The sequence below is a fragment of the Pogona vitticeps genome, chromosome 3, assembly GCF_051106095.1.
Source record: "Pogona vitticeps strain Pit_001003342236 chromosome 3, PviZW2.1, whole genome shotgun sequence".
NCBI lineage: Eukaryota > Metazoa > Chordata > Lepidosauria > Squamata > Agamidae > Pogona > Pogona vitticeps.
In genome coordinates this window covers 101833696-101853591 of record NC_135785.1, presented here as the reverse complement: position 1 = coordinate 101853591, position 19896 = coordinate 101833696, and the positions used below count along the sequence as shown (strand labels likewise).

At 39.7% G+C, this 19896-nt stretch overlaps 1 protein-coding gene across 15 annotated transcripts in view; it reads left to right on the top strand.

Moving 5' to 3' along the window:
• GRID1 (glutamate ionotropic receptor delta type subunit 1) overlaps positions 1–19896 on the top strand; it is a 911822-nt gene that overhangs the window by 837886 nt on the left and 54040 nt on the right. For all 15 annotated transcript variants that reach the window (XM_072995117.2, XM_072995121.2, XM_078390967.1 and 12 more), the window contains exon 13: positions 7208–7403. In XM_072995117.2, the coding sequence (XP_072851218.1) occupies positions 7208–7403 (196 nt within the window). The remainder of the gene's footprint in view (positions 1–7207; positions 7404–19896) is intronic.

The following is a 19896-nucleotide window of genomic DNA, read 5'->3' as shown; positions in this document are numbered from 1 at the left end:
ATCTAATAAAATAAAATAAATATATTGCTAGGCCAGGGGAGTGGAGGATTCGGAGAAGTACTGAGTTTCCAGAATTATTTGCAGTTTGACAAAGGATCAGAGGTAGACAATCCATGAGACACAGTTAGTGGAACTATGGTGCCTGAGTCTTGCAGAAAGACACAGGAACTGGGGAAGAGAGAATTCTTAGTAACTGAAATCAAAGAGTCAGGTGGCCAAACAGAAAAATACAGTTTCAAAGAAAGATCCAATGGGAAGGTGTGTGCATAAGCTGGCACTGCTTCGTTTGAAGCACTGGGTGTGATATCGAATCCACCGCTTCTTCAGCTGTAACTTTAAAGCCACAGCTCCAATACAGCCTGCATCCTTCCTAACTTACATCTGAGAAAAATGTTGGCAAAACATTTGGAAATTTGAAGTTCATTGCACTTTAAACTCCCGATGAAGTGGAAAGTCCTGGTCCACAAAAGCTAGCAGTTTGTGTTATTTCTTTAAAGATATCACCTACTCTTGCATTTGTTCTTAGTAATTGTTATTTGAGTCCCACGTAGACTACTTCCAGTTCTCACTTGTGGTAGATGTAGCACTAGCTGATTTTAAGGACTATGTGCTCCTATATGAAACTGTTTGCTTCTCAGATGAGGAAAGGGGAACCTCTTGTTAAGGTACGTGAGGTTGATGGACTGAAGCAAAAGTCCCGCCAGCATGGTAATGAGGAATCCTACTGCTTAAACAACTGTTGCTATTGTGCAAGTGATGGTCTCTGTGAAGAGAACTACAGTGGAACCTCTACTTATGAACATCCCTACCTATGAACATTTCAACTTACAAACAGCTCCGTTCGCAAAATTTTGCTTCTACTTGCGAACGGAGCTTCTACTTACAAACAGAAAAAAAAAATGCAGGGAAGGCAGGAAATTTGAACTTTCAGTTAACCGTTCGCCTTCAAGGAGGCTGTTTGTCTGCTACCTCGCTCACCCCAGCAGTTAGTGTGGATACAGAAAGAGACTTCAGACTGCCTAGTACTGCCTGGTATTGCCTGGTACTGTACAGTACTGCCTGGTACTGTACTATACGGACTGTATTTTTTGGCTTTTTTAATTTTTGATTTTTTACTTTCTTTTTTAAAACAGAGAGACTGCCTGTTCTGGGTGAGTACTGTATTGTACAGAATTTTTTGCAGCTTGGTGGGGGGTAGGACTAGGTGGGGGGTTATGTTTATTTATTTATTTTATTAGATTTCTATCCCGCCCTTTTAGACAAAGTCTACTCCAGGCGGGTTCCATTAAACATTGTAAGCTAAAACAGTTAAAAACAATTCAAAACAATAGTGATTAGTAATGCTAAGTAATGCTCAAGATGGGAAAACAGAAAATTATAATAAACATAAAATCAAGTATTGACAGGAGGGAAGGCCTGCCTAAAGAGCCAAGTTTTTGTACTCTGATGGGTCTTGCAGTGTAGATGTTAGTTTTTAAATGTGTGTGGTTAAAATGTGGCTCTAAAGTCTGTTTTAAAATTAGAAAATATTCTGTGAGGGGTTGTGGTGGTTGTAGATGCAGGCAGCCAGGCAGCCAGGCTTTAAAATGGAGTGTAGACTCAAGTCTCTCCCCCCCCCCCCTCTATGCTCTCTTTTTGTGATGAGGAGTTCTGTGCTGTAATAATGGTTGCTGATTGTTGGTGCAAGGAGGCTTTAAAATGGATTTTAGATCAAGTCTCTTCCCCCATGCTCTCTTTTTGTGATGAGGAGTTCTGTGCTGGAATAATGCTTGCTGGATTCTGTGGCTTTTTTAAAAGTGTTCTGTTTAGAAGGTGTTCCCTCCCTCCTTTCCTGCTCTTTTTTTAAGCTAAAAGGTGCTTGGTTTTCTAAATGTGCTTGTTTTAAAGGTGTTTTCTTTAGAAGGTGTTCCCTCCCCCCTCCTTTCCTGCCCTTTTTTTGACCTAAGTTCATCTACATAAGAACCAAAAACAGCCGGAACGGATTAATCAGTTTTCAATGCATTCCTATGGGGAATTTTGCTTCTACTTATGAATGTTTCAACTAACAAGCATCTTCTGGGATGGATTAAGTTCGTAAGTAGAGGTTCCACTGTACTCAACCTTCACTTGTGCAATGGCAACAAATGCACAAGCAGCATAATCCTGTAGTACTAAGTACATTACACTCAGCAAAAGCTCAATCACACTACTGGTCATAGTTTTTAACTGTGATGTGTATTTTTTTAGCATGTGCTAGAATGGAATGCACCTTAAACAAATCACATGTTATCCTTTTATTATTTTAAAGCTTTTATTTTTAAACTGTCCAGAGAAGTCTTTTCCCCTCAAAGGTAAGAGAAAAGTACTTTAAAGCAAAGCAAAGCAAAATGTGTTGCTTATGTACTGCTCCATAGCGGTACATAAAGCACCTTATGGGCGGTTTACAATTTAATTATGCAGGCTCCACATTGCTACCCCCAGCAAGCTGGATACTCAATTTACCAACCTCAGAAAGATGGAAGGCCTCGGCTACCTGAGCCCATTGGGATCAAACTTAGGTTGTGAGCAGCATCTTGACTGTAGTACTTCATTGTATAACCATTGTGCCATGAGGCTTCTTTGAGTAAATAAACAAATAATCCCTAATCACAGTTTCTGGTAACATAAATCACTGCCCAACCAAATATTTGTGACTAGCAACTCAAGCCAGTAAGGGTAATTTGAATGTTTTTACTTCCAGATTCAAGGTACTGTATTGGAACTTATGTACAAAGCCCTTCATGATAACAGATCCCTGTTACATGCTGGAATGTCTCCATTTAAGAACTTCTGCTCTCTCCACTTGATCTTCTCAAGCCTTGCTGTTGCAGGTGGTCATTCCGAGGGAGGTTCAAAAGGCTGTTACTAGAAATTGAGCCTTTTTAGCTGTGGACCCTTCCTAATGGAATAGGCTCCCTCTGGAGGTTCATTAAGCCCTGTCCTTGATTACTTTCAAGAGGTTGCTGAAGACCAAGCTATTCAAGGAAGCGTTTAGTCACATTCTTCCCTGAGGTGATAGCAGGAATCGGTTTTATTTCACCCCACCGTCATTGTTTGTTGTTTTTACTTATGTTTAGGTCTTATAATTTAATTTTAGTATGATGTGTTTGTCCTTCTTGTACTGTTGGAAATCGGGAGTAAATATACTGTTTATGTTTAGAATCACAGAATAATGAAAGTTGTAAGGGGCCAATAAGGCCATTGAGTCCAACCCCCCTGCTCAATGCAAGAACAGAAATCAAAGGATATATGCTAAGTAGTTGTCTAAATTTCTCTTGGATGCCTCCAGTGTTGGAGCACTCACCTCCTCTGAAGGCAGTTATTGGTTCCATTGCTGTACTGCTCTAACAATTAGCAAGTTTTTCCTGATATTCAACTGCAATCTGATTTCCTGTAACTTGAGCTCATTGTTGCATGTCTTGCACTCTGGGATAATCAAGAACAGATCCTGCCCCTCCTCTGAATAAAAACCTTTCAGATATTTGAAAAGTGCTATCATATCTCCCTTCACTCTTCTTTTCTCAAGGCTAAACATGTCCACTTCTTCCAGTCTTTCCTCATAGGGCTTGGTTTCTAGCCTCCGGATCATCTTTGTTGCCCTCCTCTGAACTTGTTCCAATTTATTTATTTATTTATTTATTTATTTATTTATTTATTTATTTATTTATTTATTTATTTATTTATTTATTTATTTATTTATTTATTTATTTATTCCATTTATACCCCGCCTATCTAGTCATTTTGACCACTCTAGGCAGCTTACAACACAAAAGAAATCTCTTATTGAATCTCAATACAAAAAAAAAAGACTCTTATTGAGTCTTCTTATGCAATGGGGTACAATCTAAGTGATTTGATATTTTCACCACTTGGGCAAAGAGGAATCTAGCGCTTCTTTGTGTATGTGTAATTTGGTAGTTTTTAAAGATTATTACAATTCATATACAAGCAAGATGATGCCATTTTATTAGGGCCAACCAGGCTTTATACCCTTCCTGAGATCAACAGGATTTTCTTCGGTTTACAGTTTCACCTCAATAATGAAAGTTTACATAAAATTTGTTTATGTAACAAATACTTGTATTCTGTATATACAGTATATTACACAGTTTATATATTACACAGTGTATACAAATATTAATTGTAATAACCTGAATTACATACTGGGACCCAGTATTAAGACTTTAAGGAATTAGACCTGGCAGATGAATTACCCAGAGAAAGAACAGAAAATCCATTCTAAATGTTGAAAAACGATGCAGTCTTGTCTTTTGCTCCTTCCTCACAAAAATACAATATTTAACTGTGGCATGGGGGCAATACAGAAAAGTCATCACTGTGATCACCAAGTTCACTTGAGTGTATTTATGTATGTAAGCAATAATCATATAAATGACAGCATCCTTCTTGAAGTGTGGTGTCCAGAATTGGACACAGAACTCAAGATGAGGCCTAACCAATGCTGAATAGAGGGGAACTAGTACCTCACAGGATTTGGAGACTATATCTCTGTTAATGCATCCTAAAATAACATTTGTCTTTTTTTGTAGGCCCATTTGAATCAATGGAACTTAGGGAGGAGTTGACATATTAAATTCTCATTGATTCAATTTTCTAGTGTAATTTATTACGCTAAGCAACATAATTTGGCTGCTGTATCTCTGATGCATACCACTAAATAAGGTAGAAAAACTGATCTGCTCCCTTGTACTCTTGCTTTTGTTTAGATTGCAAGCTAGTTGAGATCAGTTTTGTTTCTGCTCATGCTGCTTAGCAGAAAAATACAATAGTCATAATCACTGAGTTCCAGTTTAAACACAATGGGCAGAATCACTCATATTTTTACTTTGTACACAACAGTCCTTTTATACATAAAAACAATTCTTTGTCTTCTACTTACATAATTGGGTATTCACTATCCCCTTGAGAAGTGGAAATTGCATGGAGCCTTAGGCCCATGGGGTGTTCAGACCTGAATTTCCTCAACAGGATTCTGTTCATTGGTTTTCAAAGGAGACATTCCAAGCACTATCAGGTGGTTAGGTGTTGGTGACAAGAGTGAGTCAAGATACTGACTGGAAAATATTTGCAAAATTTAATAATAATAAGTTAAATAGCCAGCGGATGAAGACAGCTAAAATGCATTACTACGTTTTGAATTTCTGGTTAAAATTATTTTTTGCTATGCAGAAGAAGTACAAGTGCCACAGAGAAGAATAGCTACAAGTTCCCCAGAGTCCACTCCTTTCTCATTAACTGGCACTGAAGGTCTGAAGAACTCACTCTGAGACATTTGCAGGAAAAAGAATAAAAAATATGTCTTTACTTACAGTTACTTGAAACTACAGATTCATGTATGCGGCTTTCTTTCTCCATGCATACTTAGCAACCAACTGAACTGATCAACAGCAAACAACGATTGGCACAAACAGATTAATGAGAAGGGGAAAAAAATACTCAGCAGACCAATGGGGCTCTCTCTGAATTCAAAGGCTGGAAGAAATAATTGGTTAATGCTGGATGGATATACAGTCATCTCACCCCAGAAAAGTCCCTTCCAGTCACACGAACTAGAGACAGCATGTGAGGTTGCAAATAAAACTCCAACAAAATGTTTCCTGCTTGTCTGGCCAAGAAAGGACTCAGTGAATAAATACCAATAAAGAGAAGAAAATTACAATTTCAAATGTACTGGATGAAAGTGATATCTCTGGTGTTCCATGACAGTTATATATTCATTTAGTGGTGCCTGGCATAGTAATAATTTAGAACACTTTCAGTTTTTGGTTCAGCTGTATAATTCATTTTGATCTTCCACATTCATCAAAGCTTTGTTTTTGTTTATGTTCTGGTCCTGAGATTGGAGAGAACAGTAAGGGAGAGAAAATGCAGCCCCCTACCTCAACTTTTGATTGCATTTCTGTCCAAATGTCTGTTGTTTTGGCTCTAATTGTAGGTAATTAATGAACAATAATTAGAAACATGCTTTCACTGTGAAATCATTATTTAGTTTTACTATTTTTCTTTTCTTTCATATTTAATGCATTAATATCAGTCTGGATTCTGCTAGTGTTTTTTTTTTAGCCCAGCATACTTTTTGTGTATTTCTTCTGCACATTTCCAGGGTATGTACCTTCATTGTTCATTAAGTACTATTCATGATGATCTGTAGCAGTAATGGAAGCTGGGTCTGCTCAATCACAGTTCAAGATAAGATGCTAAGAGTTTGGCAGAATATATTGTCACAGTTTATCAGGAGCTATAAAAAGCCAGGAAGAAAGTTCATTGTGATAGTGGAGAAAATGGATGAGTTAGGAATACCAAATATTCAGCTATACAGTCGTACGTCTAGATTTGCAGAGTTGTCCGCTTGATAATTATGATTTGACTGTTAAATCTGATCAGCCTTTGCTCCTTCCTGAGCAACTATATTTATATCCTACAACGACTAACAGCCAAGCTATCCAAGATGCCAGTCCTGTAATAAAAAGGTGATAAAATGTTATCCTTCCAGAAATGCTTTCCTTCAAAGCTGCCAGGTCTTCCAGTTGTCATTTCTGCCAAGCCCCAAGTAAGCCCAAATAATCAATCATCAACAAAAGCAAGGTAATTTGGAGCCTGTGGGGCTATGAAACCTTTGGTTGGAATAATCAAACTTCTTTTACTTATTAAGGTCCTGTTTCTGATTGAAAAGCTGGTGTCATTTGGTCCTGTTATGGACCAGGGAGGCAAACATGTGATTCACCAGGTGTTGCTGAACTGTAACTCCCGTAAATCCAAGTCAGTATAGCTAATAATGAGGGATGATGGGAATTGCAGGCAGGCCAAATATGTCCACAAGATGCCTACTCCCGATACAGCCATTTGCAGAAGGAAAAATATTTTTAGAACATCATTGTACCATTGTTATTTTAAAAAATCTGAAGAGATTAAAAAACTAAAGCTGGAAATGTCATCATGTCTCATTCTTCTCTGCTGTCTGCTCCTAGCACTACTGCTATGATCCAAATTAGTTGGCTCTCTTCCTCCAACTTCTTCTAAGAAGCAGGAGATCCTGGGAATGTGTTTTTTGGCCCTGTAATGTCTACTGTTTGCTTCAGGGGGACAATACACTCTTTTCCCCATTAATTAGTAAAAACAAACTGCTGTCTCACATTTCATTCACATTTCAATTACGCTTGCATTTCAGAACGTTTCAGGATCTTTCCAAGCAAATGGACGTGTCATACGGCACTGTCAGGGATTCTGCGGTTTATGAATACTTCAAAGCAAAGGGAACAAACCCTTTAGAGCAAGATAGCACCTTTGCTGAACTGTGGAAGACCATCAGTAAGAATAATGGAGTTGATAACTGTGTAGCAAACCCTTCCGATGGCATCAGGAAGGTAAGAAGAGATGCATAATGAATGTATACAAGTTTCATTTAATATTTTTATTTAGAATTGCACAGATCTGTGTTATGTTTTGTTATAATAATCAGTTTGCATTAAAAATAGTTGGGTTTTTTTTTTTTAAAGTGATGTAAATCACAGTTATTGCAATTTTGGCTCTTGTTCCCAAGAAAGCTGCAATTCTATTTGGGAAAAGATTGGTGATGTCTTTTTCTTTTTCTGTTCTTTTTCTTTTTAAGCACTAAGGTTGGCACTTAGGTGACAATCAAAAGAGCATTGCCTTTGAAGAACTAACAGTTGGATCTCAGGCTTCCAATTGAGAATGACTATTGTTCTAATCCATTACAAGTTTTACTATGTTTCTTGTACTTCTTTGTGAATTCCTGTTCCGTACAGTTTTCTTCCCAAGTCAGACTGTTATTCTCTCTTCTTTAATGTACTGAATCAGTTGCTAAGCTAGTGGTTTAAATTCAGCCCTGGAAGAAATTTATTTAAGATTTGTACCCTGCTAAGCACAGCTCCAGAAATCCCTTGAGTGGCTAATAATATTGTGTAAAAAATAAATACAATATAAATTCAGAACGATCTTGTTAAAATTATATGCGGAGGCATGAAGCAACAACCACATAAAAATCTGGCAACATAACAAAAGCATTAAGCAACACACCTAGAGAATTTTATAATGAGGAGGAACCAGTATTCTTCACCAATGTTGCAGGGAGTACTCTACTGAATTTACAGGTAGATTTTATATTTTCCAAAAACATTGAATCAAATGTCTCTGTTTCTTGTTTCCAGCATTCATAGAGTTAATTCCATATGAAAACTTAAACCATGACATCCCCCGCTAGAGTCTTGGAGGTCTAATCATCATCATCTTAGTTTGAAGTCTTTACTCCCTTTTCTCTCTTTTTCCCCCATTTTTTTTACATTTGATTATTTTTATAACATACATACCTATAAAAAAAAAACCACAGAAATACCTACAAAAAAATAACACATAAAACTAACAAAACATACAAGACTAACAAAACATACAGGCGGGGAGGTATTTCCCATACCAGCTTATCTATTACAGTGGTGCCTCGCATAGCGAGGTTAATCCGTTCCGGATTAACCTTCGCTATAGCGAAACATCGCTAAACGGAAATTTAAAAGCCATAGAAACGCATTGAACTTTGTTCATTGTGTTCCTATGGCTTTAAAACTCACCATTAAGCGATCTTCCTTCATAGCGCCGCCATTTTCGCGCCCTCGGTAAGCGAGGGCAGGGCGCAAAAATGCAGTGCGGACCTTCCAGCGGCCATTTTGGAACTGCCGATCAGCTGTTCTCCCCCGCTTCGTTATGCGATATTTGCTAAGCGAATCGCTTAGCGAATATCGCAAAGCGAAAAAACGCCATAGGGGCCATCGCTGAGCGAATGCTCCAGCGATGGCCCAGAGCCCCTCGTTAAGCGATTTAATCGCTCAGCGGAGCGCTCGTTAAGCGAGGCACCACTGTATATAAATTCTGACTACATGGATAATATATCCGTGTGCACCTGCACATGTTATATTCCACATCCCTATTTTGTGTATCTAATTAAGTATCTAAACATCCTAAATTTATAATAAATTTTGTAAATTCCCTCATCTGCATTTCCATCCATCTAACTCTCATCATAAACATTCCTAATTTTCTCTTAAAAATTACTTATCCACCATAATATCCACACAGGCCTGTTCATTCCTCGATGATCTCCATTCTTATATACAGAAAACTATATATCTAATCTTGTCAGCATATTCACTGTTCTAGTTCACGCATATTTGATATTTCCATATACGTGCCTTAGAACAAAACATCCAATATTATTATTCATCATCATTTCTAAAGTTCATAAGTCACATACGCATGTCTAACCTTAAATTTCATGTCTGGCCGAATTTGCTTATAGTATATTAGTCATTTATTATATCTTAAATCAATTAATTTCTATTATTTATTCAGCAAGTAACTTCCTCCTTTCTGATTTTTATCAACTCCAGTGTCATCAAAACAGGATTAGCCTCTCTAATCTTGTCAACATTGTCACTATTATAATCACACATATTTAATGTCTCAATATACGTGCCTCACAAAGAAAGTGTTTTCCAGTTTTGAAATGACATCTATAATATTTCTTTAAGACATTTTCTGTACGGTTGACTAATTTCATCCCAATGTAATCAGTGGTTTGGTTTTGGAGCAACACAGTGTGTGATCTCTGATTGTAAATTTCTGCCCTCAGCTTTGCCCATTTCTCCCCCTTTACATTCTTTCTTTTCAGAACAGTCTTGATATACATTCTCCCTTCCCTGCCACCCCCTTTTGTCTTTTTAAGGCATCTTTTGAAAAAAAAGGAATCTTTTTCTTCTTCTCTCTCTCTGACTCTGGTTTCTCTTCAGATTGTACAAATCCTTCGCCTCTCTCTGATGACGGCAGCTGTTCCATGATAGGTCTGTTCTGCTGTGAGGCAATTTCCCCCTCTGACATTAAAGGCTGTTCATTAAGGATCTGGTTAAGTTGTCTGTCCTTGCTTTCGATTTTTTCGTGCAGAGCAGAAAAAGTCATTTTCAAGTCCATTCTGATCTCCTCAAATTGCGTCTTAAAATGATTAATTATGTTAAATTGACATTCTTGAAGAAGTCCCTTGATATAATCCATTGTGCGTTCGGATGATGATTCCCCCCCTCCTTCCATGGCCGCAGCAGTCAGTAGGTTAATTAGATTTCCCACATGATTTATTAGCTAGTTCGCACTTAAAGTCTTACGAGGGGGAACCCCATGGATGTTATTTGATTTACAGACCACCTTGTAACCAGATACAGAGTCACTTAGGTTAACTTTTGCAGAGTTATTTAGAGTTCTTAAGTCCTGACTTTATAAATGTATGAGAAGCCAGTTTCTCTGGTAGTGAGGGTTAAGAGAGAAAAAGAGCAAGTTGGTTTCATTTCCGAGCTGTGGCATAGTAAAGAAAACTCCAATGTTACAGGCACCAACAAAGTTATGCCGCTTGAGATCTTCCTTCGCATCAGCTTTCAAATAGCAGATTTGATCTTTTACTTGCGGTAGCTTAGCAGCAGATCGTTAATCTCTGTTTTGCAGTCAGATAATAAATCTCAAATACCTCCCCTCTCCGAGCAGCTAACACACCATCATGGCAACTTCACGAGACAGATTGCGTGTAGGAAGGGAACTCTTCCAAAAAACAGACTGCCATCTGAGATTCAGCAGTTCCAAAGCCCCCACTTGCTAGCAAGTCCCACTCTCCTGTGGGAACTTGCCCCCCCTTCTCCGGGGGGGGGTGTCCTCTGACTTGGAGTAAAGCCAGGGGAGTCCAGGGCCCTGGAATTTCCCCTGTTCTCGCTGCTCTTTGCTCCTCCTCCATCCAAATCCTCCCTTTTCTCTCTTAAGACCTCATAGAGGCACCATTATTTCAACATCAGGTCATATTTCCTCCACTTCTCCCAATGCTGTTTGTAACATCAGGCTTGATGAAAACATTTGGAAGTTATAAATGCTTGCACACATTTCTGTGCCCTTTGGGTTAGCTTGATAAAAAAATACTGTATTGATGTGGATTTTGGAATTTGACTTATGGGCAGTTGAGATATATTTGTGTTTAATGTAAGCTATTGGGAGTGTAAGGACATTGATCATCAAAGAACCATCACTTCCAGATCAGTCGTCAACTCTTCTGTGTTATCTAGACTGAGCTTTCATGTACTGTCTCTTGTACAGACCAGAACTAACTTCAAGTGACTGTTTAAAATACATATCTCTCTATCAGCTTAAAAGGAGGAACAGACTTGAAGGAAATCGTTCTGGTGCTGAGATCCAGTAGTAAGCTGCAGCTAGAATATGCCCATTGGATCAGTGGAACTTACAGAGGAATGAATTCATTAAATCCCCACTGAATCAATGGGTCTACTCTAATTGTGACATTGTACTGGATTTCAGCCAGTAGAAGCAAATTTCAGTTAGCAAGACTAAGAGTTAAAAGCTCACCAGTTGTCCTTTTCATTTGCTTTGGTTCCAATGTATTAGTTGATTATGAAACACTTATCAAAAACGGTATCGCCCCTTGACTAAAATGTATGTTGTAGCTGAAAATGACAGATAGATTTTTCTGCATATTTGATAATATGCATAATTATTTAAATTTAACCAACTAATTGAGCAATCAGCTACACTTATTTTAGTTTATCGATATGGGGCTAGAAACAATGACTCTAAAGAGGTGTCTCAATTGACATATGCCTCTGTGAGTTAATGCACAGTGTAACTTAGACTGGCACAGAGGAAATTACGGTATGTAACTGGCAATGACAGATTGCTGCTAATTAAAGAGTCAACCACTTCAATTTCTCATTGTTTCAACTTGCACACAAGTTGCATGTTATTTGGAATCAAAACAGAAACTCTTTAATTAGTAGCAATTTACCAATTTGCCACTGCCAACATAAATTGAGCAAGAGGATTTTGGTCTGCACTAGGAAGTTCATACTTTGAGGAGCAGCTGGCCAACATATGGTAAATACATACTTCAAAGTGCCCCTTTTTGTATGGACTTGTGAAATCCACCATTTGGGGTAGGAAAATTAGGGACAGCTGACGGATGACTAGAATCTCTTCAAAATATAAATATTCAACAGGAAAAGTACAACTCTGCTTAGAGGTAGACTAGACAACTGTTCAGTTGAAAAGCCCTTTTGGTCATCCTTTTGGCTAAGGGACCCAAAATCTAAACCTAACCCTAATCCAGCAGCCAGAGACAAACAAAGGACAGAGATAAGCTAAGTCGAGCTGGGAGTTGGTCACCATTCTTTCCCAGGAGATAAATCTCCATCATCATCATCATCATCATCATCATCATCATCATCATCATCATCATCATCATCATCATCATCATCATTATTATTATTATTATTATTATTATTATTATTATTATTATTATTATTATTATTATTATTATTATACGCATTTCTCCCAACAAGGGACCCAAAGTGGCTCACAACATTAACACAATTTAACACAACATTAACACAATTTAAAAACACAATAAGTTAAATATTAAAAGATAAATTAAACAATATAAGATTTAAAAAGTTAATTTAAAGATTAAAACATTAAAACATGGAAAAGATTAAAATTATTTGCTTAAATGGGGTTCAGGGATTCAGTTGTAATTGTTAAAAGCCTGTCTGAAGAAATGGGTCTTTAGCTTTTTTCGGAAGGATAAAAGGGAAGGGGCCATCCTGATCTCCCGAGGGAGCTGCCACAGAGAAGGCCCTCTCCCATGTCCCCATCAGCTGTGCTTGTTCTGGCAATGGGACCAAGAGAAGGGTCTCCTCTGCTGATCTTAATTGCTGAGAAGGTGCATATAGGGAGATGTGGTCCTTCAGGTAGCCTGGACCCAAGCTGTATAGGGCTTTATAGGTAATGACCAGCACTTCGAATTGGGCCTGGAAACAGACTTGTAGCCAGTGCTGTTCTTGTAACGGGTGCCTTATATGCTCCATGTAGCTGGCCCCAGTCAGTAGTCTGGTTGCAGAGTTTTGCACCAGCTGAAGTTTCCGTACCATCTTCAACAGCAGCCCCACTTAGAGCGTGTTACAGTAATCCAAATGGGATGTAACTAGCACTAGCTTTCGACTATTCTACACTGAGCTATTCCTTAAACACATGTATGTTATGGAAAAACCAAGAAGGCCAGCAGTGCAAATTTAATACACTGAAGAAAACCTAGTTATAAATGTACAGCATGTATTTGTTTAAGTCATTGCCCTTTGTGGAATAAATACCATTTGTCTTTTCCCCACCAAAGGGAGGGGCTTTAAAAGTTGTGTTGAGACTTCAGAGGCTTCTGAATAAGTATGTATGCATGTACAACATATACCTGTGCATTTGCCTTCAACCCTTGGGTTGACTGTATTGGATTTTTCCCTTGTCAAGAAACGATTAATTTTCAAATGCCACCAGGGAAGCATGCTTAAACTGAAAGGAGGTAAACCTCTGCATTATGAATATCAATAACCTGTCATCAAGATGACCCTGACTTATAGCAACCCTCCCCACGGCTTCCTAGGTAAAAAGTACTCAAAAATGGCTTCCCATTCCCTTCTTCTGAGCATGCCCTGGGATTGTGCAGCTTGCCCAAAGCCACAGATGCTGCCTCTTTTCCTGGGAGGTGCAGCTGGGAATCAAACTCATGGCACCTCCAACTCACTGACCCCTCCAATCATGAGACATATCTAAATGCAATGTATACCTGTTTAATGTACATATCTTTGTGAACATTTTAATATATTCCTTTGGTTCTCTATATATTTTAAATGTACAAATAGTTTGGTCTACACTCCCCCCCCCCGCAATGCAGTACAGGCCTCACAAATATGTGGACTTCCATGGCAATTTTAGTTATGTTGGCAGTCTTCTTCTGCACCCCTGAATATATCCTCAATTCACCCAGCATGGAGTGGTTGGCTAGGATTGTTTTAACAGATAGTGAGTTATATAGCAAAATGTATATCTTGACATCTGTGTACACATACTATGGTTGGAAGCAACCAAGTTCAGTTATGGGCCATTTTGCTTCCTCTGTTGTGTCAGATGTTGAACTGCAAAGTCAAGTGTCATGCTGCATTCACTCATCCGTAGAACTGTATTTTTGACATGCAGTTCCATTCATGCATTTACACATTCATCCATATTCTCACTACCATTGTATGTATATAATTTTAAGGGTTGCAAAACCTCTCTGACGTTGTTGTGAAAGTCAGGTGGACTGATCCTCGGAAGGGATCTGAATTCTTCTACAATATGATGGACTCTTGTCATGTAGGCTATTTCAATAGTAACTTCAAAATGGACAAGCCTTGCCTTTAGAGCACATGACATAAGATGCAATCAGACTATAGCAACTGCGTATGACACAGCCAATTCTTGATAACAGTGTAAACTGAGAGTAGATGGTAGCAGAGCAGGACTAGCTGGAAATAAGTGGGGGTGCAAGCATCAAAAGCCAACAACAATAAAGAGTTTGTAGCCATATTATAATGTCCTTCTACCCTCATGTTCATTTGGCACCCAGGCTTTCAGTCATTATCTAGAATTTTTTTTTCATTTTAGTCAGTTGTAGATTAACCGGAGATTCAAAGACTGTGAGGTATATGAAGGGGAAAAAATCCTTAAGAATAAAGGGGGGGGGAAACAGCCTAGTGCTACCATTCTCCTTTTGAAATTCTTTGTAAAGCCTGATTGTCACATTCATTATTTACAGAGAAAACTCACCACTGTGTGGTGATTTTTCCCTGCCGTGTATCCACGACTTTGGAAACCTGTTTTTGTGCAGAACATGGCAAACCTTAGATCTCATCTCACCATGTAGGGCGAGTATCTTCGGTGAGGCAAATTTCAAATGAGCCTGTGCTCAAACAAAGATTGTCTACTTGAGCATCATGGGGAAAAGTCATTTTGTGGGGAAATTACTGTATCAAGATAGAAATCTACAGTTTCTGGAAAAAGTGATGCTGTGCATTTTCCTCTCTGAGATTTTGGGAGAGAAAACATTCACTTTTTGCAACTGGTGTACGGGGGGAGGCAGGATTGTATACCTGTATTTTTTCTGCCTGGGACATCACATTTCTAATTGGGCATTAGTGTGAGAATTAAAGTACAGTCCACAATAAAATTGCTGATCTATAGATGGAAGGAAACATTGGTTGTAGATAGAGTTCACATCCCAGTGTACAGTACACAGTATATCACTGAAGTGAGTGCACCCCCTCACATTTCATAAATATTTTAGTATATCTTTTCATGTGACAACACTGAAGAAATGACTCTTGGCTACAATGTAAAGCAGTGAATATGCAGCTTGTATAACAGTGTAAATGTGCTGTCCCCTCAAAATAACACAACACACAGCCATTAATGTCTAAACCGCTGGCTAAGTGAGTACATCCCTAAGTGACAATGTCCAAATTGGGCACAAAGTGTCAATATTTTGCATGGCCACCATTATTTTCCAGCACTCCCTTAACCCTCCTGGGCATAGAGTTCACCAGAGCTTCACAGGTTGCCACTGGAGTCCTCTTCCACTCCTCCAGGATGACATCACAGAGCTGGTGGATGTTAGAGAGCTTGCACACTTCCACCTTCCATATCAGGATGCCCCAGAATAGGGTTTAGGTCTGGAGACATGCTTGGCCAGTCCATCACCTTTACCCTCAGCTTCTTTGGCAAGGCAGTGGTCGTGTTGGAGGTGTGTTTGGGGTCATTATCATGTTGGAATACTGCCCTGCAGCCCAGTCTCCGAAGGGAGGGGATCATGCTCTGCTTCAGTATGTCACAGTACATGTTGGCATTCATGGTTCCCTCAATGAACTGTAGCTCCCCAGTGCTGGCAGCACTCATGAAGCCCCAGACCATGACACCCCCACCACCATGCTTGCCTGTAGGCATGACACACTTGTCTTTGTACTCCTCACCTGGTTGCTGCCACACATGCTTGACAACATCTGAACCAAATAAGTTTATCTTGGTCTCATTGGACCATTGACTATGCGAAAGCCTTTGACTGTGTGGACCACAGCAAACTATGGCAAGTCCTTAAAGAAATGGAAGTGCCTGACCACCTTGTCTATCTCCTGAGAAACCTATATGTGGGACAGGAAGCAACAGTTAGAACTGGATATGGAACAACTGATTGGTTCAAAATTGGGAAAGGAGAACGACAAGGCTGTATATTGTCCCCCAGCTTATTTAACTTATATGCAGAATACATCATGCGGAAGGCTGGACTGGAGGAATCCCAAGCCGGAATTAAGACTGCCGGAAGAAATATTAACGATCTCCAATATGTAGATGATACCATTCTGATGGCAGAAAGTGAGGAGGAATTAAGGAACCTTGTAATGAGGGTAAAAGAGGAGAGTGCAAAAAACGGCCTGAAACTCAACATCAAAAAAACTAAGATCATGGCCACTGGTCCCATCACCTACTGGAAAATAGAAGGGGAAGATATGGAGGCAATGACAGATTTTATTTTCTTGGGCTCCATGATCACTGCAGATGGAGACAGCAGCCATGAAATTAAAAGACGCCTGCTTCTTGGGAGGAAAGCGATGACAAACCTTGACAGCATCTTAAAAAGCAGAGACATCACCTTGCCGACAAAAGTCCGCATAGTCAAAGCTATGTTTTTTCCTGTCGTGATGTATGGAAGTGAGAGCTGGACCATAAAGAAAGCAGACCGCCGAAGAATTGATGCCTTTGAATTGTGGTGCTGGAGGAGGCTCTTGAGAGTCCCCTGGACTGCAAGGAGATGAAGCCTATCCATTCTGAAGGAATTCAACCCTGAGTGCTCACTGGAAGGACAGATCCTGAAGTGGAGGCTCCTATACTTTGGCCATCTCATAAGAAGAGAAGACTACCTGGAAAAGACCCTGATGTTAGGAAAGTGTGAGGGCAAGAGGAGAAGGGGACGACAGAGGATGAGATGGCTGGACAGTGTCTGCGAAGCAACCAACACGAATTTGACACAACTCTGTGAGGCAGTGGAAGATAGGAGGGCCTGGCGTGCTCTGGTCCATGGGGTCACGAAGAGTCGGACACGACTAAACAACAACGACGTGGCGTATGGTCTGAGCACTCACAGGCTGACCCCCACCCCTTCAACCTCTGCAGCAATGCTGGCAGCACTCATACTTCTATTTCCCAAAGCCAACCTCTGGATATGACAGCACAAGCACTCGACTTCTTTGGTCGACCATGGCAAGGCCCGTTCTGAGTGGAATCTGTATATATATAGTATATCATTATAGTATATATACTATATATTGATATACTATATATTGCTTATCCCCATTTCATTTTTTTTCCTGGCATATGATGTGTACCAATGTAATAAAGGATACAGAAGGCAGTGTCATTTGGGTACTCAGCAGAGGGACAATGTGCAAAATAAACCCTGATTCTTTGGTCCTTTTCTCTGTGTTTCCATTGTTTCACAAGTTCCACTGCAGGCAGTACAACCACTTCAGTGATAGCGAGAGTGATTCCATAACTCCATGTTCTGCAATTCTTTACTTTATGAATACAGATCACGAAAGCCTATGAAATGGATATGTCTGGACTGCAATGTGTGTGCAGCTGATGTCAAGGATTGTTGGGCACGTGTTTGGGGTCCACTGCCAGTCCCCAGACTTGTTTGGCTTGACTGCTCCTTTTCCTTTTTCCAGGCATGTTCAGGTGAAAAAGGATTTTTAAAGTGATTTTTTTTCAGTGATGTAATAAAGGCATCAACCACCACTGCCTTTGGATCAAGATGAAAGAGACTGTCAGGGCTGGGGCATGAGGAGATTATTTTCCTCATGGAACCAGACAGAGAAAAGTTTGGAGGCGACAGCTAAACCACACACTTTGAAGTGTCATTTCACATTAGAACACGAAAGAACACCCAAGGAATTCTCATCCAGTCTCTATATCTGCTCCTCTTGCTTCTTTCTCTCTTATATTTTCCCTGAGCACTTGGTCCTTATTCATTGATGAAGAGATTAAATTAGTTAGGGTTCTTCCACAACATGGGGAACAAATCTGGGCAGAGAATACTAATTTAGTATTTGAATTCTGCCTCACAGAAGATGCCAGAGCTCCTGCACAGAGGAATTTAAGTTAGTGCTCAAATGCGGTATTGCAGGAGTTCCCTGCCAGTCTCAGACAGAAAAAAAGGGAGGCTTGCTACAACAGCATGAAGGAACACACCATTAGAGGTACATAAAATATGATACCCAGAAATATTTGCTGGATTGGAAAAAAATCAATATGGGTTTTATATATATGATAAAGTCAAATGGGTGAGCTGTAATAAATGTGCGAGATCTGTTTTGTTTAGTTCCATGAACACCACAGAATTTAGTATTAGATCCCTGATCAATGTTTGTGCTCTTCTTGCTGCTGTTGTAAGTTCTTACATGCCTCACCTTTTTAAATTACATGTCACCCGACACTCCCAAGGATGGTTATAAAGGATGTTTGTGAAGTGATAGATCCCACACATGTTTGTTCTTTCTTCAGTTTTAGTAATCCTTTGTTCCATTTGCCAATATTATACAGGAAGCATAAGCATTCCCTTCTGGAGTTTTTCTCTCCCCCCACCCCCCCTTAATAAAAATGGGTAGGAATTATATTGGTGACTTTCTTTACTTAATTTTTTAAAGGAGAAAATATAATGAGGAGCCAGAACATTTTATGTCCCCTGGCACACAGTTATGTAGTTATAAAGCTTTTAATGAAGAACATAGAGGCAAATCTGACACATCCTGTGTGTTCTGCTATTTTTCAAGAAACCTATAACTTTGCTTATATTTCAGAAGCTGTATTGATCTATGATTGGGAGTTTTAAAAATGTAATACACTCCAGGCACTCTTCTCAGTCTTATTCATCTTGGTTCTTGCTCCATCCATTATTATGTTTCTCTGTGTTACAGCTGTCACCATCACACAAAAACAACTTTTTCTTTACTCTTAGAAATTTGGGAGTGACACTTATAGACATAAAGGCAAGTTACATTAAGATATGTATAGTAAAATTGCAAGACCAGTATATTTCAAATTTTTTAAAAATTGAATATACATCAGTAACACATCAGCCCATTTTTAACTGCTTTTTCAGAACATACCACCGGACTATTGAGAAACAGTGCCAATTTATCAAAATTATTTTGCCTTCCCTCAGTATTTCTTAGTAGTATATCTATAATTATATTGTAAATTAGGTTGAGTAGAGCAACAGCCTTTGGAGGTATAGATCTTGATCTCTCTCGCATGCACGTGTGCACGTGCACACATATCTTTGATGAGAAATTTTCCTAGCATTTTTAGCTCTTTTTATTTCCTTGGAAATGTATCAGATATGTGTAGACATCATAACCTGATTAGCAGGACTGCAAGCCAGGTCATATGGCAGTATAGATGCATTCTTTTCCCCTGCACCAGTCTTAAATTAGAAGGTATCATAACATCTACATGAGGCCGCTGGGTGGGGTCATCAGGGGGTGTGGAGCCCGGTGTCAGCAGTATGCTGATGACACTCAGCTCTACATCTCTTTTCTACCTACCGCAGGAGATGCTGTCCTGTCCCTTCAGGGCTGCCTGGGGACTGTACTGCAATGGATGCAGGAGAATGGGCTGAGGCTGAACCCGGACAAGACAGAGGTGCTGAGGGTGGGCGCCCCCACAGTTGGGGGTTTGGGAAACTCCCTCTCTTTCGGGGGGGGTGGCCCTGCCCACCAAGGATGGGGTCCGCAGCTTGGGGATCCATCTGGACCCGGCGCTCACCATGGAATCCCAGGTGGCTTCGGTGGTCCGCACCGCCTTTTTTCACCTCAGGCGGATAGCCCAGCTGCGGTCCTACCTTGATGTGGGGCGCTCACTTCCTTGGTGCATGCGCTCGTAATCTCG